General features: G+C 36.5%; 4 protein-coding genes and 2 pseudogenes across 6 annotated transcripts; 1 reads left to right on the top strand and 5 right to left on the bottom strand.

The window, feature by feature from the left end:
• Positions 1-49: 49 nt before the first annotated feature.
• Positions 50-14,518, bottom strand: POK2 (phragmoplast orienting kinesin 2). Its single transcript, XM_007042275.3, has 38 exons — positions 14,371-14,518; positions 13,661-14,297; positions 13,329-13,484; positions 13,161-13,244; positions 12,291-12,410; positions 12,076-12,189; positions 11,908-12,000; positions 11,620-11,780; positions 11,455-11,529; positions 11,254-11,341; positions 11,108-11,166; positions 10,946-11,009; positions 10,785-10,850; positions 10,515-10,700; positions 10,305-10,409; positions 9,979-10,214; positions 9,832-9,901; positions 9,679-9,744; positions 9,450-9,494; positions 9,287-9,366; positions 9,083-9,164; positions 7,078-8,862; positions 6,508-6,957; positions 3,685-6,027; positions 3,482-3,589; positions 3,278-3,399; positions 3,090-3,177; positions 2,867-2,941; positions 2,496-2,738; positions 2,306-2,404; positions 2,012-2,086; positions 1,875-1,933; positions 1,474-1,585; positions 1,233-1,343; positions 904-1,074; positions 761-826; positions 569-688; positions 50-399 (listed from the first exon to the last, which is right to left on the bottom strand). Exons 2-38 carry the CDS (start codon positions 14,294-14,296, stop codon positions 262-264), a joined length of 8,751 nt encoding a protein of 2,916 aa, XP_007042337.3. The 5' UTR covers position 14,297; positions 14,371-14,518; the 3' UTR covers positions 50-261.
• Positions 14,519-15,518: 1,000 nt separating this feature from the next.
• Positions 15,519-16,427, top strand: LOC148763949 (putative protein phosphatase 2C 55 pseudogene; annotated as a pseudogene).
• A 4,509-nt stretch (positions 16,428-20,936) lies between these two features.
• On the bottom strand, positions 20,937-23,109 carry LOC18607874 (methyl jasmonate esterase 1-like). 2 transcript variants are annotated; one of them, XM_007042271.3, is made up of 4 exons: positions 23,032-23,104; positions 22,135-22,710; positions 21,403-21,534; positions 20,937-21,282 (listed from the first exon to the last, which is right to left on the bottom strand). In XM_007042271.3, exons 2-4 carry the CDS (start codon positions 22,618-22,620, stop codon positions 20,998-21,000), a joined length of 903 nt encoding a protein of 300 aa, XP_007042333.3. In that variant the 5' UTR covers positions 22,621-22,710; positions 23,032-23,104; the 3' UTR covers positions 20,937-20,997. The 2 variants fall into 2 exon arrangements, with proteins under 2 accessions (XP_007042333.3, XP_088659366.1); XM_088803240.1 differs by having other exon boundaries at positions 21,113-21,295; positions 23,032-23,109.
• LOC18607873 (methyl jasmonate esterase 1-like) lies at positions 22,732-24,461 on the bottom strand (annotated as a pseudogene). The gene is made up of 3 exons (XR_016024474.1): positions 23,810-24,461; positions 23,431-23,559; positions 22,732-23,260 (listed from the first exon to the last, which is right to left on the bottom strand). The product of XR_016024474.1 is annotated as a methyl jasmonate esterase 1-like (transcript).
• Positions 24,462-24,676: 215 nt separating this feature from the next.
• LOC148763948 (jasmonate-induced oxygenase 2-like) lies at positions 24,677-25,114 on the bottom strand. Its single transcript, XM_088803447.1, has one exon. The coding sequence runs from the start codon at positions 25,112-25,114 to the stop codon at positions 24,860-24,862; it is 255 nt and encodes an 84-aa protein (XP_088659573.1). The 3' UTR covers positions 24,677-24,859.
• Positions 24,677-26,704, bottom strand: LOC18607872 (fe(II)/2-oxoglutarate-dependent dioxygenase 4-like). Its single transcript, XM_007042267.3, has 3 exons — positions 26,097-26,704; positions 25,602-25,929; positions 24,677-25,146 (listed from the first exon to the last, which is right to left on the bottom strand). Exons 1-3 carry the CDS (start codon positions 26,567-26,569, stop codon positions 25,126-25,128), a joined length of 822 nt encoding a protein of 273 aa, XP_007042329.3. The 5' UTR covers positions 26,570-26,704; the 3' UTR covers positions 24,677-25,125.
• Between the last annotated feature and the right edge of the window lie 400 nt (positions 26,705-27,104).

Below are 27,104 nucleotides of genomic sequence, written 5' to 3'. Positions count from 1 at the left end.
ATATAATAATAAATAAAAAGGTAGAGTTCAATTAAAAATTAGTGGAAAGTAATGGAAAATGTTTTTTCATCGAATAAATTATATAATATACATTGAAAGCTAAATTTGATTTCTGTTTGGGTCGTAACTTGCTGCAGCTTCCGACTTGCATTTCGGCAGAAACATTATTTACAAGGAATATTATACAAGTATATAAAAAAAAATTAATGTACATCTCAATGAGCCTGGATTTGTTAGCAAAATGCTTACTATTGCATCCTCCTATCGATCTAATGTAGAAAGAAATGGAGCTTGGGGTACCCTTTTCGGAGTATGACAGTTTTCATCTGTTCTTGAGCTTACTGGTGAAGTCTGGGGCATTAGTTCTGACAATCTGTTTCTTTCACTGGTAACTCTATTCTGCAAAAGAGTTTGTCGGTTTGTCAGTTTACTTCTTCAAAAGATTGCTAGTTTAACAGAAAAGCTGAGAAAAATGTGTATGTATATGTATATGTAATTACACACTTAGAATTTAGCATACAAACGGGACCCAGGAAAATCATGTGTCTTGTGTGTCGGAGTTATTTACCTTGAGGGTCAAACTTTGCAATTCTTGTTCAAGTGAGATGACTTTGTTTTTGAGGTGCTCAAGTGCCTCTTCAGCGGCCGCAGGGCAGATGTCAGAAACAGGTTTTGTTATACCAGCAGCCTGAAAGTTTGGGTTCAAATGAGACCAGTAAAATTCCTGAGAAACCTAAGGGGTCAATCACTGTTCACGTACCTTTAAAACACTTGTACACAATCCCAATAACTTCTGTGCTAACTGCACCCGGTCATCATCAGATTCCTGTAACAGATTTATAGACGGTTATACTTGTGCAAATGTGTTGAAGCCTACGAAGAAATAGCTCTGTGGACTGTTACCCTTAGTTTATTATTCAAACGTTGCTCCTCGTCAAAATTAATGTGAGGATTTTTCCCAATAGAAGCACGGTAATGAGCAAGCTCTTCCCTGACACGTGAAAGGACAACTTCTGTCCGCCGCAGTTTGGCACCGAGGTCTTCATTTTGAATTTTTAGCATGTTGTTTTCCTCCTATTGCATCATTCAAGGAAGAAAAGAAAAAAAGAAAGACAGATCAGAGTTGGCAACTTGGCATTGATTTGGAGGAGAGGAAGTCTTTAAACTTAAGACCAAGTTCAATAATAAACATCACCCAAATTTAGTAGCAAAAAGAAAATGTAAAATCTTGCCTTAATTTTGGCATGATGATGAATTCGCTGTTGGAGGTTTTGCTGGCCAGACAGCTTCTTTACTTCTCCTTCAAGTTCCATTACTTTCTTCTTGTAATTTACATTCTCCGTCTACATATACGGTAGGGAGTTAGGTCCAAAAGCCAAGGTTCAAGCAGTTGAAAAAAATCAGTCACAAACCCTATACAAGCACTAACTAAATCTACTACTTGATTAAATAGATCGGTTTTAAGACTTTAACCTTGAGCATTTCATTTTCAGTTTTGAGCAATTGGTCTCTCTGACGAAGCTTCTCCAATGCTATTTGAGCAGCTACCACCTCAGCCTGTTTTCTATCGATTTCCTCAAGCCACCTGTCAACAGAAAATGTGCAGCAAAAATGAGCATAGTTAAAATATGAAATAGATAACTGAAAAAAACCTTTGTTGCTCCGACTCTTCGTTTTCCTTGAAATACCCATGTCTGACATATATCCTATGGATATGGCTTTGGAGATCCGACCCTCCAAATATATGGAAAAACTTAAAAAAAATTTGAACGTACCCGTGTCGGACACATACCCGTATCCAACACTTACCCCCAAGTCCGAGTAACATAAAAAATAACCAAAAAGAGCTTTAGCTTAGAAGCTGCTAATCTCACCCTCGCCTCTCCTCAACAAATTCATTGAGTTGCTGCTTAAGCTTGACAACCTCATGCTCCTGTACATATTACATAATTCAAATAAATCAGAACACATAATAGGCAATATAAATTCAATATATCCAAGCTAACCATACCTTCACTTGAGATTCTAAACTATTAAGTCTAGCCTTCTCTGCTATTTTCTGCACTTGCTGATTATCCAACAGTGACTACATTCAAAAGAAGAGAATCATAAGATAGACAAATCCAACCGTAACTGTATGTATGACTTTTTTTTTTTTTTGGGGGGGGGGGGGGGGGGGGGGGAGGGGGGCAGGGGGTACTATTTTTTTTTTCCCATGAGGAAAAGTAATTTTTTCTTTGATCCTAAATCAACATATGCTTATACTTGCCATAATTAAAATGATGGATATAGAAAATTTGGTTACCACATAATTGGTCATATCCAATTTGACTCCCAGTAAATCTCGAATTACATCATGGGTCATGCTCTCAGCAGCTGCCAATCTTGCATTGAGAGCAAATATCTGAGGAAAAGAACATGTTTAAACAAAGTAACTAGCGAGTCCAAAGTCTATAAGAAGCTGTAGAATGAACATCCATGTGATAAAAGCCTACCTCCTTCTGTCGATTTGCTGCTAAGGATTCTAATTCTTCAATGCGCAGCATTGCAGCAGTAAGATCCTCATCCTTCTCAGATTTTACTTGTTGTGCCAAGCCCAAACCAATGCATTTAAACGGGGAACCAGAGCCTCTAGACTTTGCCACATTTTTTTCTAACTTGTTCGATGAATGACTTTGGGCATGGTTAAAGTAGCCTTCAGGTTTAACTTGTTCAGCCATGGCTTCCAATGCCTTGAACTGTTTCCAATTTTTATAGTTTTTCAAAAGGTTAGAAAATCAAGGAAAAAGAACATATACTCTAATCCTACGTAGGCTAGCAAAAATGCAGCAGAACTGCCTAATCCAATCAATATCCATTGGCATACCTTCTGCTTATACTCCTTCGCCTGGGCTTCTGCATGCAAATTTAATTCAGAAATATGTGTTTTGCATTGGGCAATCTGTTGAACAATATCAGAAACATATCAATAACACTGCACCCACCTTGGAAAGGAAAAACCAAAGGCTTCAAGGTTGTTTTAGAAAAATTGCATTTCTCAGCATTATAAGCTAAAAACAAAGTTACACAGTTCAACAGAAAGTTTTGACCTCTTTATCCTTGTCAGATATATCTCTTTCAAGAATTTGTATGTGATCCAAGGCTTGTTGAAGATCTTTCTTCTTCTCGTCTAAACACCTGCAGATAGAAAGAAATCATATATTGCCAATTAAAACCATTATCATCATTTAGAAAGGTTATCGCCACTGTAAAATAGATCAGAGGAATATTGCCAAACCTTTTCATGTCAGCATCAGCATTTTTAACATTCTGCATCTGATTTTTTACAGCATGAAGCTCTAATTCTAGCTCCTCTCTTTCTAATCGTTGACGTTCAGCTTCTCCTTTGATAATGTCAACCTAACACCAGTTGGGATTTGTTAAACATGGTTATCATAGAAGTAGTGCTTTCATGCAGCTTTATCACACTGCAAAATCTCACCTTGTTTTCCAGTACATTTATAGTACATTCTAGCTCTTCAACAGATCTCTCTAATAGCTTCACCTCAGCGTCCTTGTCTTCAGCATAGCTCTTGCTTGATTCAGCCATCTATCATCAAATTTAATGGACACAATTATAAGACATAAATTAAATTAAACAGAAGAAAGGGATACTATTTTATACAGTGTTAAACTAGACGATACCATTTCAGCTTCCATAGCAATAGCTTCACTTTGTTTAACATCAGCATGTGCCTTTCCAAGCTGTTCTTCCAAGCTAAGCACCTCCATGTGAAGCTGATCTCTTTCACCAGCAAATTCATTTAAAGTGCTACTCATGGACTCTACGGTATCATTCATTTGGGAAAGGGAATTACTCATTTCTGAGAGTTCCACCTCCAAGCTCTCAATGATCCTCTTTCTCTCTCTTAATTCAACTTCAAGAGAACTTTTTGCAGCTAAGGCATCCTCAAAATGAGCTCTCAACTCTTGATTTTCAGAGCAAAGAAGTTTGAAAGACTCACGTTCATTTGAAATATCCAACTGAAGGTTGGAGATCATGTCTAGCTTTTCTTGCAGCTGTACTTCAAGCATTTGACTATGACTAACAGCCTCATTAAGTTCACTAGATTTTACAGCAAGGTCATCTTCTAAAGCCTCCAAAGAAGAAACCATTTCCTCAATTTCATCTTTTTGATCCTTAGTATTAGAAGCAGACTCTTGTAATAAGCTGAGATCAAATAATAGACCTTTCAAAACCTCATCCTTCCTTGATAACTCTGCCTGGAGAGTCATGTTTTCAGATTCCAGCTTGTTGGCATGATGCTCTAAGTACTCAAACTCTTCTACGAAATTGGATATCCTCTTCGCATTATCATGCAACTCCTGAAACATTTTATCAGCAACTGTAACACCTTTATTCACTGTGCTAAATAACCTACTATGTGTCATATCTGTAGTTTCCACTGAATCAACACATTTTGCAGCATTCAAGGCTGACTTGTTGAAGGCTGTAAGCTCATTTTTCTCAAGAGATCTAAGTTTCTTGCTCAAGAGAGCTTTCTCTTCCATCAAAGTATTTACTCTCTCAACAGAAATTTGCAAATCATGACTTTTCAGACCTAAATCCTCCATGATGATAGATTGAGAATGTTGGACTTCCTTCAATTCAACAGCTTTCAGCTCTAGCTCAGTTTGTAGACCGGTAATGCAAGTCTCCAACGAAAAAGTTTTTTCTTTCAACTGGTGAATTTCCAGATTAGATGCGTCAAGGCAACTTACAGAGGATTCAAGATCAGATCTTTTCTCCTCCAAATCCTGGAGAAGTAAACAGTTTTCTTTCTTCAACTTTCTTAACTCACTTTTCAATTCTTCAAGTTTTTCTTGTGTAAAAGACAACTCAATTTCCCACTCCACCAAGACCTGTTCTTTCAAATATGAATCTACTTTTGAAAGAATCATTTCTTTCTCCAAACCATCAAGGACAGCATACGCATTGGTAAGCTCTTTTTTAGAATCAGCTAATTGAACAACCATTTGTTCCATCTCACATGCCAAAATAAGAGACTCAAAGTCTTTCGTCCACAAGTCTACCATAGAAATCTCGGTCTGAGATTTGAGAAGCTCGTCTTTATCTTTGAGCAGTTGCTTTTGATCAAGAAGGGAAGCTACAAAATTTGTGTTACTCAAATCCAATTCCTTCATTAGAACTGTGAGCTGAGATCCCATATAGTTAGACCTTTGCAACATAACTTCCTCTTGAACCTGTAAATCAGAAATCTTTTTCTCAAATGTGACTAATTTTACACTAAGCTCACCAGTTTCCTCTTCCTTCTTTGATATTCGATCAAAACTATTCTTGATATCAGCTAGAAGCTTTCCTTTAATAAGTCTACACATTTCAAGCTCTCTTCTTGACTTGGAATTGCGCTCCCTCAAATCAGCTATAACAGCATTTGACTCAGACAAGCCATGCTGAAGCAAACCATTCTCCGCATTCAGCCCTGTCAAGGTTTCCAACAAAATTCCCATATGACACAGGTGAAGCACTGAGACAGCACAGTCCTTCACAATAATCTCTGACCACACATCTTCAAGCCATGACCGTGCAAGCTTCACGGAATCAAACAGCAGAGACTTGAGGCAATGGCAATCACAAGCTACAGCCTTGACATTCTGAGAGAAAGCAGTTTGCAACTCAGTCATGAGACCCTCCAGTTCAGAAACCAGGTACGTTGTTTCTGTCAAACTTGAGCCAAACTGCTCTTCTAGGTTTTCAAGTTGCTGATCCTTCACAATATTAATGGATTGCAAGCTTTGCACCTGATTAACTAGTGCATCCTTCTCATTAACTAGCGTGGCTTCCACTTGCTTCTGCCTTTTAATATCAAGCTTCATGGTTTCATTAGCAATCATGAGCCCATTGATCATAATATCTGCTTCTGTTATGGTATCTTGTGCCTCCTCAAATTTAGCAAGAATACAAGAAGCCTCTGCAGCTTTCTGAGTTGCAATCATCTTTGCATCACCAACTTCAAGTTCAAAAAACTGAGCAACAAGATTGTAAAAGGAAAATATAAGGCAAAATATTGATAAAAACTAAATATACTTTGCTTCTAGTTTATAAGGGTAAAAGCAATGTAGGAATCTGTTATAATATTGTCTGATGAGCTCACATGTTCTTTGGCCAAACTAGCAGTCCGGCTGTATTTAAGCACTTAATTAAGCCTTTTTCTTTTTGTTCAGCTCAACCATTCAACACTTACTTAATTTAAACCGAGCCATATCAACACCTACTTATATTATTGTCTGCCAAAGTGCATGTTTGTTAGCTGAATTGGGAATAAAAAGTCTTGTAAATAATGACATGGACAAACCCACCAAAATAGAAAAGTTTGTCCATGTCATTATTTGTAAGTGCCTCTCTTTTGTATGTGCAAATAATGACATGGACAAACCAGACAAAACACCAGAAAAGTTTTTCCATGGTTTTAAAAAATGGATGTTTAAATAAATTTAACAGGTTACCTCTTTTGTCTGGCACCAATGAGTTCTTATTTCTTGCATGGATTGCTCAAATGTATTTATCTTACGATTGACAGCTCCAATCTTGAGTTCACACAGCTTTCCGAATTCATTCATTGTTGCTTCCAGAGCAATAACGTGTGTTGTGAGGCACCTTAGGCTTTCCTTGCTCTGTTTCTCAGACAACTGGATCTCCTCTTTTTCATCCCGTATTTCGCCCATCTCAGCTTGAACCTCTTTTAAGCTTTCCATGGCTGATTTTATTTCCTTTTTCAGAAGAATAATGGTCACTTCTCTGTCACACACATTCATGCAAGTTTTTCTAAACCCCATACGTTTCTCATTACATGGAGATCCATGCAGACTCTCTCCAACTTTAAAGGAACAATCAGATATATCAGTTTCCAGCTCCTGAACAGAGTGCAAGTCCTTGTCATCTGTCCCTACATTTGACTGCAACAACATCCAGGTGTAGCAAAAAATCGATCACCCTTTTCAAAGAATAACTACAACAAAAAAGTGAATATCTGCATCGAATAAGCTGTCTATCAGAAACCAAGAGCATTAGCTTACCCGTCTTTCATCACTGCCATCATCAGAGGTATAAAGTCTTTCTCTGACACTTCTTTCAGGACTTCTCCCACAATCTCTATACATGCCTACATGAGCCCTGAGTGTGGATACACCAGTTCTTAGCTCAGACAGCTTCTCGTGTGTCTTCAAAATGTCATTCTCTTCCATATCTTCAAGCTTTTGTTTCATAGCAGCAGCACGCTGCTCCTCCTCCAAAAGCCTCTGCCCAAATTCAGCACAGGCTTCCTCTGACTTTGCAACCTCACTTTGAAGGGAACAAATCTGTTTTTCAGCTTCTTCAATCATGGCAGCTTGATCAATGAGAATAGAGTCCTTACTCAAGATCATCTCTGCTGATTCTGCAAGGCATATGTCCTTATCCTTCAATGCATTGAGATGATTAAGGTTTGCCTCTGCTAATCTATTCACAAGTACAAAAGCAACTGTTGCACAAACAGATGCATTTCTTAGGTCATCTTCAGCCATCTTCATTCTGTCCTCCAGCTTTGTTATAATGAATGTTTTCGCATCCAGTTCTGACTTCAGTAGAACAATTGCTTTCTCTTTTTCATTGCATTCTTGCTGCTGTGCTTCATTAATAACCAGTGCAGCACCTCTCAAAGACTTCAGCATGCACTCCAGCTCACTTCTTTTATCTGTTGCATCCTCTAGGCATCTGCCAAGTTCTTCAATCAATAATTCCTTTTCTGAGAGTATTCTGACCACCCTACCAACTTGCTCAGAAATCCAAATCCTTCTCTGTGGAAATGAACTGGAAATGAGATCAAGTTGATCATAGGCATCAACAAGTTCCTCATGACCATCAGCAAGAATATTTTCAATCTCAGAAGCCAGAAGTTCCCACTCTTCTGATAATGTTCTTAGTTCCCCATCTTTCATTTCAAGCCTTTCATGTAACTGTTTATTATCTTCAGTCAACATATATGCCTTTTCTTGCAACTCCTTCAACTCAGTTTCTAAAATGGTGGCACCTTTTTGAGCCTCCATCTCTTTCATTTCAAGCCTTTCATGTAACTGTTTATTATCTTCAGTCAACATATATGCCTTTTCTTGCAACTCCTTCAACTCAGTTTCTAAAATGGTGGCACCTTTTTGAGCCTCCATCTCTTTCAAATGACAATCTTGGACTTGCTGCTGAAGAATAGTAAGTTCTTCCTGCAAACAGACAATCACCTCAGCAGTTTCAGCTTCAGCCTGCCGACGAGTTTCATCCATTTCTTCTTCGTTAGATGCCAAATAAGCACGATCACTTTGGTACCACATATTCATTTTCTTGGCCTTCTCAAGAGAGGCATGCATCCTCTTCAGTTTCTGCTGGAGGGCAGAGTCTTCACTCTCAATCTTTTCAGGAGGTGGGTGATCTCTAAACGCTCTACTGGAAAGTTGCTCTTTCAAGGCAACAATTTCAACTTCTTGTTCACTCAAAAGCTTCACAAAATGACTATTGCTTTTCCTCAGGTCCTCCATCTCATTGATTGACAAAATTTGCTGGGACTCAAGTGCTTCAATTACAGACTTTGCCTCTTTTAGTTCACCATTTGCATCTTCAACTTGTTTGCTCAGCAGCAAAAGCTTGCCTTGTGCTATCTCAAGATCTCTAGCCAAGCACTTTGCCCTTTCTTCAACTTCGTCATGAGTTGTTTTCTCTTCTTGAAGAATAATCTTCAGTATATCCAATTCCAACTGCAAATCCATAATTTGCTCCGCATTTTTCATTGCCTGAATAGGATTCATCTCCTTCAGATCCCCATTTCGATCTGAACCCTGAAATTGATGTTTAGTTCCTCTCGTTAGCTGGCAGATTGCAAAATCAAAAAGGAAACAAATGGCTGGTCAAATATAACCATATTTTTAGGAACATAGGTATTGATTAATTCCATTCAAGTGTCCTTAAATCAACAATCTCAGTATCTCTATGTGTTTTTTTCCATAGTAATTGAGATCCCATGAGCTAAAACAACAAAAATAGCAAAACTAATAGTACCTTTATGGTCTTGATGTTGCCATCTTGATGACAAGCTGAAGACTTGAGGCTATTTAACATAGTACGTAAATCGTTAATTTCTCTGCAAAAGATGCAAGAAAAATTCACCTTAGAAAGCAAGAAAATGCCTGCAACAACTAATCATTTCAATCTTCAAATAAAGAAAGCCCAATTTTAGCTGAAAAGAAGACCAGATCATCTGACCTACTAAGTTTTGCTTTGTCCTCTAAACAAGAATTAAGGTTGTCCCTGCATTCTTCTAACTCATTGAGAGTGCTTTTCAACTGAAACAATGAAAAAAGAATGACATATAATTCCCAAAGACTAATGTTAAATGTATATTTCTGCCTAACAAAGACAAACCAACCTCTAACTGTAGAGAGTTATTTTCTTTGCTGATGCGAACAACCTCCTGCATTAGAAGAAAAAATAAATAAATCCAAGGTAGCCAATATTCATAAACTTTTAGGCCTTCATTTCCATTCTAGAAAGACTAATGTAAAAAGAATAACTTATCCTTCCCCTCATAGTTTCTCAAACCAAATAAGTTTGGGTGACAAAACTATTAAATATTATAATAAGCAGTGTATAGAGACCTGCAACTGATCATCTGAGCTTGGGTAGCTATGCTGCTTAGACTTTCCATCAAGAAATTGAAGGAGCTGCATATAGAAGGCCAGAATCATACACTCTCCAAAACAGAAATCCAATGGAAGAATAACAAGATTTTAAGCCAGAATTAGAAATACCTGATCCCGCAGTTTGGATAATTCCTCTAAGAGTATCTCCTTTTCTCCTTCTTCGTAGAATTCTTGAAATCTACAAGTGCCGTAATGAGAAAAAATAGCAAAATAACAGGTAGAATATTGACACTGTCATCTGTTTTCAGAATCTACCTTCTAAGTTGGTCTAAAAGTCTTATATTCTCCAAAGCAAAACGAGTTACTTCAGGATTTTTATCAACTTTAGCTTGAAGTAACTGAATCTCTTCTGAGAGTGCTTTATTCTCTTCGAATAAAAAAGAATCCGCAGGTAATGAGCCACGAACAAGTGACTCCATTCTTTGAATCTTGTCTTCCCGAAACCTAAGCATCATTTTAGAGCTTCTAGTGTCTTCCTCTCTTTGACGAACCTGTGAAGTAATTAGTGTTAAAAAATTAAGACAACAGTTTAAAATGGAACAAAGTCAGAAGTTAGGAGGGAAACGACAGAAAAAAATTACCAAACGATTCAATTGTTCAATCTCTGCTTCAAGCTTCTTGATACAAGTTTCTGCCATTTGCTCCCTTCTCAAAGCACCAGCAAGTGTTGTCTCCAAAGATTTTAACTGCACAATTTTCAGAAAAGTTCAAAAGAGATCATAATGTTAATACACTTAGTTTGACACTCCATTAAAGAAACAAAAATCACCATTGCAGCATAACCCAGCTACCTGCTTACTGGACATTCTCACAATGCTTCTGGATTCATATCCAAGTAAATCATCAACTTGTTGTTGACCCACTTCATATGTGATATCATCAGAAGGATTTTCTTCTAATTGCATTGTACCACTGATTGTTGGACCAAATGACAGAGATCGGTATACATTCTGACATTTAAGAGCACCAAGCTCTTCCTGTTCAAGAAAATCAGTTTACATTACAGATTATTCAATTCACATGAATTTAGAAGATTATAAATTATTATGAATGCACAACACCTTTAGAAGTCGTATCTGGTTTTGTAGTGCAATGACATCTCCTGTGGAATCTTCATTCACCACAGCCTACACCATTGACAGGAGAAAATTTAATAATGAAAAACTTAAGTACGTTTATACAATATGTAAGAAAACTAAAAATACAATAGGAATAAACTCACATTGTTTTGAATTAATTTTGCTCGCTGAGCAAACTTTAGAGTGTTCAGGGTTTCAGTTGCACAGCTGCAGAAAAATAAAACGTAAGAGGTTGGTCAGAATCATCATAGTTAGTTGTGTCCCAAGTTGAAATGCTTCAAAAGGTGTCACGAATAGAAACCAACCAGACAGAAGGGCTGACATTAGCAATTATCATTGTTTTTGAATTTCCACCAAGTGAATCCTGTATTATATTTAATGTAAAATGTTACATCATAACAAGTAAAAGCAATGCAGTAAATGAGAAGAAAAAAGAAAATCAGAAACTGGCCTGAAGAAGAAATGTGAGCTTTGAGTCTCTATAAGGAACATGCCGTGTCTTTCCATGAGCCACATCCACAAGAATCATAATTACATGACTGCAAATGACAATATGTTCTTATAATTTTGACTACCAAGACTAAAAGTAAAGCAAAACAATAAATTAAAAAGCCTCAATATTTGTTGAAGAAATTGGAAAGGGTTTAAGTACCCTAGCGTTGACAAAGATTTGTTTATGCTAGCTGCTTCCTTTAAACGCTCACCCTCAGCACCAGAAGTTTTCTGCCTATGGTAGAATATCAAAAAGACAGGAATCTCATTACACAAATACAAACTAAAATATATATATAGCTCAACACCCCAGTGTGTATCTCACCTTTCCGAACCGGCAAGATCAACCAGGTTTAATCTTGCAAACCGCAAATTAGTTGTGGAATCCTTTTCCCACCTGCTCTCAATTACACATGTAAAAACACTATGTGAACGACTGCTCTCCCTATTCATATTTGTCGCTGCAACTTTCCTATTTAAAGAGCCCTATGCACCAAAAGAACAGTGATTTAAAACAAGAATATATATACAATGGAAAGAGATTATTTTTCCAATGGACAGAGAGAGCAAGCAGCAGTTTCCTACTACCCAAAGTATTGATAAAAATTGTAACCTGGGTTAAAAGCTTCAAAATATCACCCACTGTCTGAACTTCAAATTCAGAGAGATTTTCCACGTACACCCCTTTCTTAACATCTTCCCTCAGCTACACATTAAGAATGGACAAATGAAAAATAGCTGAAAGATATGAATGACAGAAATAAGAAAGGAATAAACTTACAAGCAAATTGGTAGCAGAGGGATCAAGAAGATCTGTTATTTGTTCATTATAAATCTCAAGGAAAGAGCACTTGCAATTGTATTTTAACTTCTCATCCCTTCGGATTTCCTCTTCCTGTAATAAAAAGAGACAGAGATTATTCATGACCATGGTTTCCAAGCTTATTGTATTAAACCAAAAGTGACTGGCAAGAACTTCGGAAGAGAGACAATTACAGCTTGAATTCTAGCAAACAAAAACTCAAATATCCGTGGTGTCATTCCCCGTTGTGGACTTGGCTTGACTTCCAAATCTTCAATCTCACCAAGCATCGTATAGGTCTTTCCACTTCCTGTCTGCATTTCCAAACCCAGTGATGTCAAGCTAACTGATCAAGTTTAGAAGAAGGGGATAAAACGTTTTGTTGCATCATTGCTTTAAGTTATTAGAGTTGAATTAAACAATCCATTCCAAACTTCCTATACTATTGCAGGATATCTCTAACTGTCCTATATATGTCTCATAATAGAATGGTAGTAATTGATGCATGGTTGCATATCCTTTCACAATTTGCAAGGAGCAACAAATACTACATAACAAACAAAATGACTTTCCTTCAGACAAGACTAAGTTTTGACTTTTCTTTGTTTTCCCTTTTGACAAGGTAGGGGGGCTGCCAAGAACAATCCTAGTTCTCGTAGGAGTTTTAGCATGTAAACAACTACAAGTTTGAAACTCCATTGTATTGACACTTAAGCAAGAGTACCTGGGCAAGTGTGCCACATTATCGTCACATCATTTTGGATATAAACAAACTTTTAGGGAACATGTGCTCTATACTTGAACACCACAGATTAAAATATCCAACACCAATGTAGCAGTTTTGTTAAGTAAGCTAATAAATATCACATCAAAGCAACAGATACAAGAAACAAAGTCAGCTGCTGCACGTATATTTTTCTCATCCAACAAGCCATACATGTCGTAACATTACTACTAGCTACTTCATGTTGCCTAAATGAATGAAGAAAGGTAACCAATTCCTGTTTTGCATTACCAATGAAAAGAAAAATGATATCAAAAAATCCTAAACTTCAAGAAAGTACCTGGCCATAGGCAAACATACAGCTGTTATAGCCAGATAAGCAATTTTCCACCATTGGCAGACCAGCCATCCGAAAAAGCATTTCCTGCAAATCCAAATGTGTGAACATACAGATTACAGGAAAGCAAAATCTTTCTACATACAAATGTTAATTTGCCTTTAACCAAACCTGATCTACTGTCTCACATGCCACATGATCAAACGTGAATTTAGTTTCTGGTTGCCCAATCCAAGCAATGCTTTGAGAATTTTCTTGTTTTAAACATCTGTTATAGCCATGTGTGCTCTTCTCCATGCCATTGAGAGGACGGACACGAATAAGAACCTATGTAAGTTTTAAGAATCATCACCAGAGATAGCATATTAGTCCAGAATTATCCTCAACCATCACAATAAACAATAAATTTGTGCAATTAACACAACATTCTTTCCCATTTCTATATATTATATCACAAAAATTAGATATAACTGAATAAAAAGTGGATTTTAGAATGCTTTTACCTGTACATTGTGATCCATCCAAAAAGACGGGTCTTCTTTAAGGTCAAAGTGAGGAACTTCAACAGTATTCACAACAGTAGGCGGACCACAAGAAGAAGAACTAGGCACTCCTTTATACAATGCAGCGAAATTCCCTCCACGCATCCCTCCATTCCCATCAAATTTGCTCCTAAAACCCGAAGCCGGAGGCTTACTTACGCTCTTCGACGGCGTACTCTGTGTCGAATTGCTTTCCGAATAACAACTAGAATTGGCCCTCCCTATTCCCCTACTCACCCTTGGCGTCATATTCGTCATCCCCCCATTTCGCAAATCAGATTCCACCGCCTCATTCTTCGCCCAACCAAACCTCTTTTTCGACAAAAATCCATGTTTATCTGGGGTTTTAAGTGGCAAAGTCGAATCAGGGAGTTTAGGTTTGGGCTTAGTAGGGGTTTTATCGACTCGGCTTCGAATGCTTTCATCTGGTTCTGATTTAGGGTTTGGCGTTGGATCTTGAATCGTGTTGAGAGGAGCTCTACTTGAACCATCATTGCTCGGTTGAGAAGCTAGTGAGTCGCTAGGGTTCACTGGTACATTCTCGATTTCCTCGTTCTTGCTCGAGTTTCGCCTCAAGAATTTGAAATCTCTCAACATTCTGGTAAAATCAATGCAAAAAACAAAAGCGTTAAAAAAGATCAAAAAATGCAATTATGATTCAAAGTGCGTACCTGAAAGTGGAAGTGAAAAACAGAATCCGAGATCGATTCCCTGCAATTGTTTCCTCAAAAAAAAGAAGAAAGAACTTAGGGTTTCATGTCAGATCTTGGAAGATTTTGGTAGAGTAAATGTATTATTATTCTCTGCTTCTTCTCTGGGTTTTTGGTGAAAGGTTTTTGGGGGTGGGTTTTGAAATTGAAGTGGAAGATAGACGGTGGAGATTGGATTTTAGATTTTGGAAAATGGACGTTTGGCGGTGTTTCGGATTTGAATTTGGGAAGGGGCCTTGGGTCAAAAAGGGAAAAGTACGAGGGTATCTTGTAATTATGACATAGATTTAAATTTCTCAACGGCTAACATATCGCAAGTTAGAACGTGGCTTTTTGAGCTGTGGGCCTAATTATTGATTTGTTTGTTTTTTTCTTGTGCGGGAAGGGTAGGGTACCCTCTGTCTTATTTTATAAAGAAAAAAATCTTTATCTCTCCATTCAAATAAAAGAATCAGCAGTAAAATTCAAACATAATAGTTAACTTTTTGTCAAATTATCTTAATAATAATGATGGATGCGCTTTGACATTTTCCTCTAGATTTATACTTAATCCAAATTTTTAAATAAACTTTAAACTAAATAAATTTTTGAAATTTTCTTAATAAATTTTTGAAATTTTCTGTATCATTTGCAACTTTTATTTTCTTGCTTTTGTGCATTCTAAGATATACTTTCATGGTCCTCTTCTTTCCCCTTTTAAAAAATGCATGTTCATCTTTGTTGATTAGTATATATTTTTTGATATAATTTTCAAAAATATGTGTTTCAATTTTATTTTGATAAAAGAAAATTATTTTAAAGTTTGTATTTGTTATTATTATGATTTTAAACAGTCCTTATATAAGTCGAAGTATAATGATTTTAAACAGTCCTTATATGAAAAAAAAAAAACAATCCTTATATGAATCGAAATAAAATGGTTTTAAATAATCCTTATATGAGTCAAAGTAGAAGATGAGTAGCATGTTCCTCTAGTATATATATTCTATTCCTAACCCATATTTTATAGTTTCAATTTCAGAGTTTTCTTTTTTAATACAAATCTATTCATCAAAATTCATTTGAGAAATTTTCTATCACAAAAAAATACTAAAAAAAAGTTTGATATCATGAGTACACAAGACAAAGTTGATAGTTGTAACAATATACTGAGTCTTGATAATGAGAGAATATTAAAAAAAGGTCGATTTATTTCTAAACAAATATGTACTGAAACCTTCGAGCAAAATCTTGATGATAAAGTCCAAGTCTTTTCAAGCCAAGGATTGAAGATGAAACTTGGAACATGTTATGTTCCAAAAGACAATGAGTTGAAGCCTTTAGGAGAAGATGCTTGTTTTATTTGTTACGAGGAACAAACTTTAGGTGTGGCTGATGGTGTTGGAGGATGGGCAGCCACGGGCGTGGATGCAGGCGAATATGCTCGACAACTAATGGCTAATGCCATTGTAGCCGTCCATGAAGAGCATATGCTTAAGGGAAGTGTTGATCCCGGCAGAGTCTTGCACGAAGCTTACTTTCATACCAAAGTTGAAGGATCATCAACAGCCTGTATTCTCACTCTTAAAACAGACTTTTTGCATGCTGTGAATGTGGGAGATAGTGGTTTCATGGTATTTAGGGATGCAAAATTGGTCTATCGATCACCCATTCAACAACATGATTTTAACTGCCCTTATCAACTTGGGAATAGCAAGACTAGTGATGGACCTGATATGGCAATGGAGTTATTTGTGAGGGTGAAGGCAGGGGATATAGTGGTTCTTGGCACTGATGGGTTGTTTGATAACATGTATCCGACTGAGATGGAAGAAATTTTGAAGCGTGAAACGAATGAACAAGAAGGAAGTATTTGCCCAAAGAAAATAGCGTCGTTAATAGCAGGGTATGCATTGTACAACTCGTTCGATAAGTTTGCATTCTCTCCATTTGCAACAGCTGCAAAGAAAGCAGGATTGAATCATATGGGAGGTAAGGTAGATGACATTACAGTTGTTGTAGGGATCATTCAATGTTAAAAGGCTACTGCTGAAGTGATTTCATTCTTCTCATTCTCATGAATCATTGCCTTTTTTTTTTTTTTTTTATGAAAACCAAACGTCAATGTATTAATGATTAATGTTAACATGAATATCAATTTGAGTTTGATGCCACGAGCATCATTGCTTCATTAATTACTAATTTCTCTTTTGTACGTACAACATTAAAAATATAATAATATAAACATCAAGAAAAAAGAAAAAAAAATTATATGTGAGTATTTAATTTATTAGTTAGTGTATGATTCCCTACTTCAAAAGTAAAATTTGAATCTTCTTCCTTTAATTATAAAAAAAATTATTTATTTCTTTACTTGCTTGCTAAACATACATATTATTACATTTCTAATTTCATAATTATATCAAGACAATAATTTAAGTTTTATTTACTTTATAAGTAATATAAGAAAAGAGTTTATTTGCTTTTTTTTCGAAAAAATACATCAAAATCTAAAATTCATTTTAAACTCAATACCATCACAATATGTATATATATTTCGAAACCAGTTTGTCATAAAAGTAAGATCAATAATTGAAAAAGATGAAAAATATTTGAAAAATTAAATTAAAAAATAAAAAACTAAACATCTATAATATACTACTATAGTAATAGAAACGGATACAGAAAAGCTAAAAAAAAAATTCAAATCTAACTATAAAACCTACATTTTTCTCCTTTTTCACTCCCTATTTCTCTTTCCATCTCTCGTTATTCTTCTTCTCTTTAAAAGACCGATCGCCCCCATATTTCCAAATTCCGACAACGGGCCACTGTCCGAAACCGACCTCCAAAAAAAATCACAAAAAAACTAAAAGTCCTCTCTTGTTTTTCGTTGATTGTTTGTTGGGTTTTTGTAATGTTTGAATATGTGGTAAAAAAAGGTTTTTTACATCTCCATTTTTTTAGATCTTTAAAATCTCATTTAGGGTTTCAAAACCCCAAAACCTTCAAAATCCTAAAATTAGATTCCCAAACCCTAAAACTAAAATTTTCAAAACCTTAAAACCGGGTTTCCCTCGAATCGATTTTCTGAAACCTTAAAACCGGTTTTTCAAAACCTTAAAACCTAAGACCAATATTCCGAAACCCTAGAACCGATTTCAGAAATAGAAAGAACTAGGCCCAAGAAGCAAGATTGACCAATAAAAAGCCCAACTCGACCATAAGGGTAAAACCCAATTCTTATCAGAGCCCAAGATCCATCCCAGCCTGAACTCATCATCATCATCGACTTAGGCCTTTAGCATCTACTTGGGTTAATTTTGATGTGATAAATTCGACCTAATAAGGCCTCACACTAGGGCCATCTGAACAACATATTCGGTGACACTAAAAAAGTTGTAATATTTTCTAGGCTTTACTAGAAAAAGAATTCTCAGTATTTTAACTTTTTTTTAATGTTTATATTATTTTTCTTTTTACTATATGCTAAAGAGTTATGATTTCGTCAAAAGAATTTATAACGCAATTGTTATAAAAAAAATAAATTGTCCAATTGAATTGTTTAAAACAATTTATGCATACACTTATAGAAATTAATTAATTTGAGCTCTGTCTGCTCTCATCAAGCATTACTTGTATTGAACTCTCCATGTTGTCAATTAGATGTCTGAATTGAAGGCATCATATCTACACATATCCCATCTTATCCATTCCATAATCAAAAATATATATTTGCAGTACTGTTGTCTTCAACCCTGACTGCCCTCCCTGCAAATTGGGAGTTTTTTTTAAAGAAATATAACCAAATTGTAATTTTTAAAAATTACATCATTGTACGGAACGAGGACTAAGGTAATAAGATAATTGATTTCAACCAACGTGCACCCTTTCTTTCTTTTTTTTTCCTTATATTTTATTGCACATTTCTTTTTCTTTTGGATAATCTGTGGATTCACAAAATTATTGCTGCCGGCATGCATGGTTGTTTAACCGCCATTGGTTTAGCAATCCAGCATGTTGGTAGGCCTAAGTTGGACCCATTTCCCTTAATTATGAAGTTTGTCGGGTAGTTATAATGGCATGTTAAGGGTAATGTTGCTAACCACATTAATGGGAATAGGGTCATGGTCATCCATACCTTGAAGCCCTGTCTCGATGTCCCGTATGTGGTCAATTCAATCGGATAAACATTTGGTGTTTCTGTTGCCAACAGCTTTTGAAAATTTTAACTTGGTTTTGGGATAATTGAATTTTCAACAAGGATTGGCAAACCGACCTTTGGGTGTTTCCAAAGGCCATATTTATCTTCTTCAACCAATCAGTTTTTTTCTTTTCCATTGGCGACGGTGTTTCTTGTTCTGGTATATAAATAGGGGAGTCTTTCAGGGTTGATAAAGAAGAGGGACGCGGGAGATAGAAGGCGAAAAGGAAACCACAAGGAAAGGAAAAAAGAGTGAGAGGACTTGCAACAATGTTGCTGCAAAGATTGGAGATTTGCGTGGAGTTGCTGAAACTAGCCATAGAGTTTGTCATGGTCGTAGCTGAAGCAGTTGGGGTTGTCATTCACCAAAACGACGGGGCGCCGGCGTTAACAGGTAGCCGGTCTTTGGGTACTCCAGTTCCCTTCGTTGGGTTTCTTCCTTGATTGTCACTTTTTTTCTGGCTTTTTCCAAGCGAGAAACACTGATCCTTGTACCTTGTTCAACTAGAAGTCTTAGGTTTGGACCAGCCTTTGTAATTTTGTTCTTTCTCTGAATAGCTAGCTAGGGTTGGAAATATTGGAATGTGTAAATATAGGCTTAGCCGGTATGATGTTCCACCACAAGAGTTACGTTTCTTTCTGAATTTCAAAGTTTTTGGTTGAGTGCTGGGGTGAGGTATTTGAATCATTATTCTACGTTTGCTTCAATTTTTGCGTGCAATTCAAGTTAGAATAAAAGAAAACTGGTTTCAAAAAAAAAAAAAAAGGAGGTTCAGGATAAGGAGAAACGGAGGAGGAGATGTGGCAGAAGCATGCAGACAGTTTAATTATAACTTTAGCGTTCTCCATGTGTCCAACAACATTATTGTAGCAGAGACATATGGTTTTGTGTCTGCTTTTGGACAGACTTGCAACGGTGAATATTGGCAGATATTTTTGGCTTAGAATATCAGGCCCTTCCGTTGCATGATGCGTATTTCATTAGTTTGTATTTTCCAGATAACTATGAGTCGAGGATGATCAACAAACAAGGAAGTATCTTTACAAAAATAAACCCATTTCTTTTTGAACCTTTTTGGAGCTGGGTGGCCCAAGAATTCAATCCAGATAAGACAGCTTGCAGACTTTGTTCCGTGGATGTGATCATGAATAAGCTAATCCCATCTGCCCCTGTCCACTAGCAAGTTACGTCAGTGTGTTGGGGATGGATAGAGTTTGAGTGACTTGGCACTGGGCGCACAGCTTCCACTGCTTCAAATGGGGGTGTATGTGTCAGAGAGAGGTGGTGATGGTATAGAGAAACATCTATATATGTATTGTGCATGCATTGTTGGGGATATTTATCGTCCCTCGTCGTGACTCAGCATCAGCATTTCCATAAAGCAACGTCTTTCATGGATATTGGATTTGGATACTTTTCACTTGGTCCAAATTGAAATTGGGAGTCATTTCATTGCCAAGCTGGACAAATAACACATTCCAAAAAAAAAAACCCCGACTTAGAAAGATTTTTATAGGTTACTCAAAATTAGTCACTTTTTCTTTGTAATTTACCTAGTTCAAACTACATGAACAAAACGCCAAAATGGTCAACAATAATTATTGGGAAGAAAAAAAAAATTAATAGTATTTATTAATTTCTTGGAGTCGACTAATTAATAATTTACACAAATAACACGTATGATTTTAATATGCATCGATTTTTCATAGTTATATAATTCATGTATATTCCAAAAAACATTAAAGCGGTATAAAGATGAAGGTGGTCTTTTTTTCATCCAAGTCGGTCTTAATTTTTTTATATGAAATAAGATAATATAGAAAGTGCATAATTATTGATGATTATGACTTGTTTATTGAATAATATGGTTTATTCCCACTTAAAACAAACCATATGATTACTTTCATATTATATTAATTATGTAACGATGAAATCGTGTCTTTTAAATTTGACAAGAATTGAATAAAATATGAATATACCATCCATATCGTAAACATGATTTATTAAATTATTATTTTAATTATAATTATACTATTATTATTATAATGTGATGATTGCTTTGATGTATGTTGCATGTTAATCACATGATTTGGAACCAATTAAAAACATTGCTTCTCCCTGGTCATGAAAAATAAAATAATGGCAACTCATTACCAAATCAAGCAATATGGTGGCGATTGTTTAATGTTTCTGCCTCCTTTTGATTAGTATATTAATTTAAAGTCAATTTAATCAGATAATGCTACTAATAATTCGACTTTTCTATTCATTTATTAAAGCAAAAAAAATCTAAAACCAAGATACGATACAAAAAGATGATTAAGTTGTAAATTCTAGAACACATTATTTGGAACATGTAAACTTAAACATGCTTTATTTTTTATCTTTATTTTTTTTAATAATATTAGCATAATTTCGTAGCAATGCTTAGGAGAAGATTGCAAAGTTGTCTAGGCTTGGACATCATGACCATATGATCGGATCCTTTGACCTCTTCTACTTGATGGGGCGGGTTTTTCTCAATCATCCAATATACTAAATCCTTCCTTGAGACCATGTCTTTTTCCGAAATTATAAAAACCCGATTAACCGACCCGTACCTCTTCTTGGAAAGTACTAGTTCTGTTGACATGTCTTCCATGCTATACAAAGGTATTGGTCTCATCAACATATTAGACAATGCCCAATCCTGCAATCGTACTCTTGCAAAGCAAAGGTTGTTAGCATAATTTCAGTGTCATAGTATTTTAAAATCTTATAAGATTTAAAATAGGCTACATGAATTAAAGATAGTTGCACATCATCTTACCTCACGTGGGCTAAGCTGGTAGACTTGGGAAGAGAGGTACAAGGGACCAAAAATAAAGGTGGTTGGAGCGTTGTTGGGACCATTATCATAAGTGTAGAGGCTGTCCATTTGGGAATCTTGCTCCTTAAATGCCTTCAACAAAGACAGAGAGAGAGAGACACACACACACAGAGAAAAATATCAGAACTTGGAATTTGTGAGGACGATGTAAGGTCACCTTTCAACTTACAAGTTTCAACGACCTCGAAAAGACAAGAGACAAGTTGCAGCCACACATTAATAATAAATAAGGTGAAAATTGAGCTTATAAATAAAAATTATTTTTACTTAATAAATATGTGTTTTGAGTTGAAAGCTTGAATATGTTATTAGTGACATCTTTAATCTGAATTAAGGTGCAATTTCTCCCTTTTATGATTCAAAGAATCATTCATAAATTTTACATTAATAAAAGATAAAATGAAAATTAAATTTATAAATAATTTTTTTTTTGCATATTTTTTAAATTAGGAACAGAAGAGAACTCGTGACACAGGCCCGTAGTAACCCATACAAAGGCTAGCGTTGTTTGAATATTAAATTTTTGGCCCAAAGTTCAAAGCCTGTAGCTTTCACAATTTTGGCCCAGATTGTGGAGTAGAAGTTAGAACTAGTGAATAATTGAAAAAAAAATTAAAACTTCGGTGTCGATAATTAGAACAGAAAAAAAAAAAAAAAATCTTGCATGCGTACCCTTTGACTGAGAGTTGAAATATTGAGGGTCGGGCCAGGCATAAGGGCGGTGAGAAAAACAGCTACAGAAATCTTCTCAGGAAACCTTTCCATTGCTTGAGAGATAGCCAAACCGCCTAAGCTGTGGCCAACAAGGACGACTTTCTGTTGATCAGGTAGAGATTCCATGAAGTCCCTTAATGGCTTGATGTAATCTGAAATCGACCTGAGAGTGTTCACTTGCTGTGGATCCACCCCTGATCCTGCCAGGTCTATGCCGGTGACATTGTGGCCCTCTGATTTTAGCAGTGGCACCAGCTTGTACCATGACCAAGCACCATGGCAGGACCGATGCACCAGCACGAAGTGCTTTGGTGGTTCGGATGAAGTTCCAAGTACCATGGCAGGAAGGTAGTAAATCAGAAGTGAAACTAAGACCATGAGCTTCTGCTTCTGTTCCATGTTTCTTTCTGGATTGAGTACTTTCTGCCGTTTGACAAAGCTCATCAATTTAAGGTTGGACAAGATTGTAACTTTCCAGGAAGTTGGCTTTTTCTTTTGACTGAAAGGGCTTATAAGATAATGAAATCTAGGATCCTCAAAAAGTCAAAAAGGAAAATGGGGGAAGTTTCAGTTTGATGTTCATTTGGGCCGTGGTCTATCGCCCATTTTATAAATTTGACTGACCTGGATCATGTGCAAATCAGCTAAAACTTATAAGAAAAAAAAATGCTTGAAACAGGAAGAACAATAATAGGACTAGCTTTTTACTTCTTAAAAAACAGAAAATCCAACAAATTAGAATCCCATCACTGATTTATTTTACAGAATGTCACACTGCAAAATGATCTTTTCCTTCCTCCGGCTTGTATTTCATAGCAATGCTTAAGAGAAGATTGAAAAGTTCTATTGGCTTACACATCATGACCATGTGACCAGACCCTTTGATCTCTTCCACTTGATCGGGCTGGTTCTGTTGGATCATCCACTGTCGTACGCCCTCCTCATAGATCAAATCGTATTCCGCAGCTATGAAAACCCAATTAACCGTCCCATATTTCTCACTCGTTAGCACTAGTTCCCTTGACTTGTCATTAACGCTAAATAAACGATTTGGTCTCACTAACATGGTTGCCAATGCCAAATCCTGTCACAGTTTTTAGCCAACTTGGTTAGTAAAATTATTTGCATGATTGCAAATGCGGTTCTAATAATCTAGTGGTCCTTGGATATTTCAGATTTTAATATGTTTACCTCATATGTATTGGTATAAACATTTTTTGAAAAAAATAATGAAGCACAGTGCAATCTTCTTACCTCAAGTGGGCTAAGCTGATATGTTCTTGCTGCAAGGAACAAAGGACCTGGAATTGAGGCGGTCGGAGGGTTGTCAGGGCCATCATCATATATGTACCGACTGTCCATTGAATGGTGCCCGCCGGACATCTTTCTCAACAAAAACACAGAAAAGTTCAATAAATTAAAACGGTTGGATGATGGTCGTTAATTATAGCTACTCAGGTAGCTAGGTTAACAGTAAGTCAGTCACCACCATGCTTTAAACAAAACCCCTTTTAATGAGAAGTCATAGATTTAGCTAAATCGAAAGTTCTTAATATACTGGTATATATGCTGTCACTACGAAAATTAGAAGGGAAATAGGGGAAAGGTAAATGGGTAGAAATTGAACGCCAACATGTTGAATTAGTGTGGAGATGTTGAGGGTCGGACCAGGCATTATGGCAGCAACAAAAACGGCTACAGAAATCTTCTCAGGAAACCTTTCCATTGCTTGAGAGATGGCCAAACCACCCAAGCTGTGAACAACAAGGATAACCTTTTCTTCCACGGGTAAAGATGCCATGGCGTCCCTCAGTGGCTAGATGTAATCAGAAATCGACCTGAGAGTATTCTCTTGCTGAGGATCTATCCCCGATGCCGCCAAGTCTATGGCAGTGACATTGTGGCCAGCTGATTTTAGAAGTGGCACCAGCTTTTACCACGACCAGTCACCATGGGATGCCCCACGTGCTAACACAAAGTGCTGAGGACGTGGTTCTGATGAAGTTCCAAGCACCAGAAAAGAAAGGTAGATCGTCAGTGAAACTAAGATAATATGCTTTTGCATTTTTTTTTGTCCTTTTTAATTTCTGTGGTTTTGTATTTCCCCAAGATATGCACATATGTCTCATCAATTTATAAGCAGAGATATCTACTTTATGGGTTGTCCGCAGCCTATTTTATGAATTTGGGCTCATATTTTACATCAGTTAAGAAACAATGCTCAGCTAGGGACCGTAGGCAAACCCTAATGTAGTAATTGGAAGCATCAATTTACAAGCATTCCAATAATTCCAATTATCAGACTTTTGTCACTGTTAAAAATCTGGGGGAAAATAATTGAGCTGATGGACCCATATTTGACTGAGAAACCAAATTATTTGCCTGATAGAAAGAGGTTGTGGTCGCCTAAGTGGATGAATGTCACTTTGATAAGTATTCATAGGAGATCATGTGAACATTTCACTCTCAATTTGACAAAATATATGAGAATCATTAAAAGTTAGTGGAAATACTTATGTTTATAAAGAAGTTTCATTGCTGTCAATCATAATGGTTCATACTAGAAATATTAACCACACCATGCATTCAAAGTCTTCTCCTCAGCAATAACAGCATGAAATTTACAGGATGAAATTATTATTGCTAACTTGCATATGCTGTCAATAGCTAATGCTCCATTTTATTATATCACAGATAGTGCTCCATCTAGATGATCTGCTAACTCTGATATCCTGAAGTGCTGGATTTGGATGTTTTTGACGTCAAGCTTCTTGAAATTACTACCCTTTCTAGTGATGAGAAATTTTCCCCAATTGTACGGCCTATATCTGGGGGGATTTTTCTCACTTGTCAGCTCCTCTGAGGGCTTCACTATGGTGTAATGAGCCGGATTGAAGAAGAATGGAATAGAAAACCTTTCCCTCTCGGAATTCACCATGACCCTGTGCTCTAAGTCTCATTGCTCCAAACCTGCACATTCGTTTTGAATTAGTGACCAGGCCGCAACTAATTTTCTATATTACTACAGAGTACGTCTCTGGTCAGAAGTTGAAAAAGAACCATTTAAAATTACAGCCATCACTCATCAGATTAGGCCTCCAAGGTGCATACATGGAACCAACAGGCTATAAGCCCTGCTTATAACTTACAAGTTTCAAGATATAATTTCATACATTAGTTGTTAAGTGGTTAGGCAAAACCTGGATGCATAATTTTCTAATATGGTTACTTATTGGAGTAGCAATCCATCAGCCAAATACTATCATGAAAAGTTCCGAAACTAATTCTCTAAATACTTTCCAACATTTGCTATTTTGTGCGCCGTGCAGACATTGAGCTCTTTGCTTGGTTCATATATATGATTAACAACTAAAGAATTATATTATCTGTGCTTGGCCATGTTAACTTGAGTTCCAAAACATTACCTGAATAATGTCACCAACATTAATGATAAAAGCATCCGGGGTAGGCTTGACGCGGATCCACTCTCCGTCTGATTTTCGCTTCACTTGCAGTCCTCCTACATCATCTTGAGCAAGAATGGTCAAGGCACCAGCATCCTTGTGTCGGCCAACGCCTAGAGCTAGGTCAGGAGCAGGGCAAGGTGAATAGTGGTTAAGCCTGATGAAGCTGGTTTGGTCCTTGAAGAAGCCATGGAACCTATCCGCTGGCAAGCCTAAGCTCAAGGCAATAAGTTCCATCAACTTGTAACTTAATTTTTCTAATTCCTCTGCATATTTTTCAAATGCCTCTCTGTCACATAAATTAAAATTGCAAAAACTATTAGAGCTTCATAGTTGAAACTTCTTACCCCCACAAAATTTCAACTTACTAGGTATAAAATTTGGTGAATTTAATGAAAAACAAACAAAATAATGAAGATATCAAGTGGGAAAAAGGTGGAATTTTATTAAAATTGCCTTAGTTCATGAGGATAATCAGGCCATTGATTGTGCCACTCAACTACTTCCTTGTCATCAGGGTGTGTTGAAGCTGGGACTATAGTAGGATTTTGCACAGTAAAATCAAACACCTCTTTCCAATCTTTTACATTCTTGGTATGCTCAGTGTCATAATAACCTAAAACCTTCACTTCATCTCTCCTGACCTTCACCTTCTCTTCCCATGGTTGAGCAAAGAATTTCCTGGACGCCTTCTCAAGTTTCCGGCGTTGCTCCAACGGTACCCCATGGTTGATCACTTGGAAAAATCCCCAGTTCTTGCATGCATTACCTATCTCAGAAACAAGGCTGTCAAGGGTGCTAGGGTCTGATACTGCATCAGGTGAATTCAACATCGAAAGATCAATGAAGGGTATTCCTTCAGCTTCAATGATCGAGAGTTTAGGCCTGTGTTCAAGCTCTTGGATGAAAGCAGGATCAACTTCTCCCATTGCGTTTTCTTGTTATCAAGTGTTCAAGTGAAAAGGAAAATTGAATTGGTTTTGTCAGTGGGAAGTGACAGCCAGAGGAGTGGTTCTTTATATAGTACAAGGTTGGAGTTTAACCGAGATTGAACCTGGACAGTTTTTGATGAAAAATTAGGAGGGCAACTAGGCAAAGGCAAGATTGGCAAAACTCTATTTGGGAAGGTTGTGGCCTCTGACGTTTGCGCTTGCCTAGCTGCATGGCCAGTGGGGTTGGACATTTTGGCCAAAGGAGAATATTGTTGGATTCCTGTTAGGCAATAATCAATGCAGTGGAAGTTTTTGATTAAAATTAGGTTAATAAAATTACAAAAAAGTTTAAATAATTTTATCAAGTTTTAATATTCTATTAAAATGAATGCTTTAATTAAAAATAACTTTTTACAATCATATACATCTTGATGTAGACTTAATCCTAGTTAAATTTGTTCATCTTGGACTAATATTAATCCACTTAGAAGAGAAGAAAAAAAAGTATTTGTCACTATTGACTTGTCGTTGG

Source organism: Theobroma cacao, chromosome 2 (assembly GCF_053813885.1).
Source record: "Theobroma cacao isolate CCN51 chromosome 2, ASM5381388v1, whole genome shotgun sequence".
NCBI lineage: Eukaryota > Viridiplantae > Streptophyta > Magnoliopsida > Malvales > Malvaceae > Theobroma > Theobroma cacao.
This window is presented reverse-complemented; position numbering and strand designations above follow the sequence as displayed.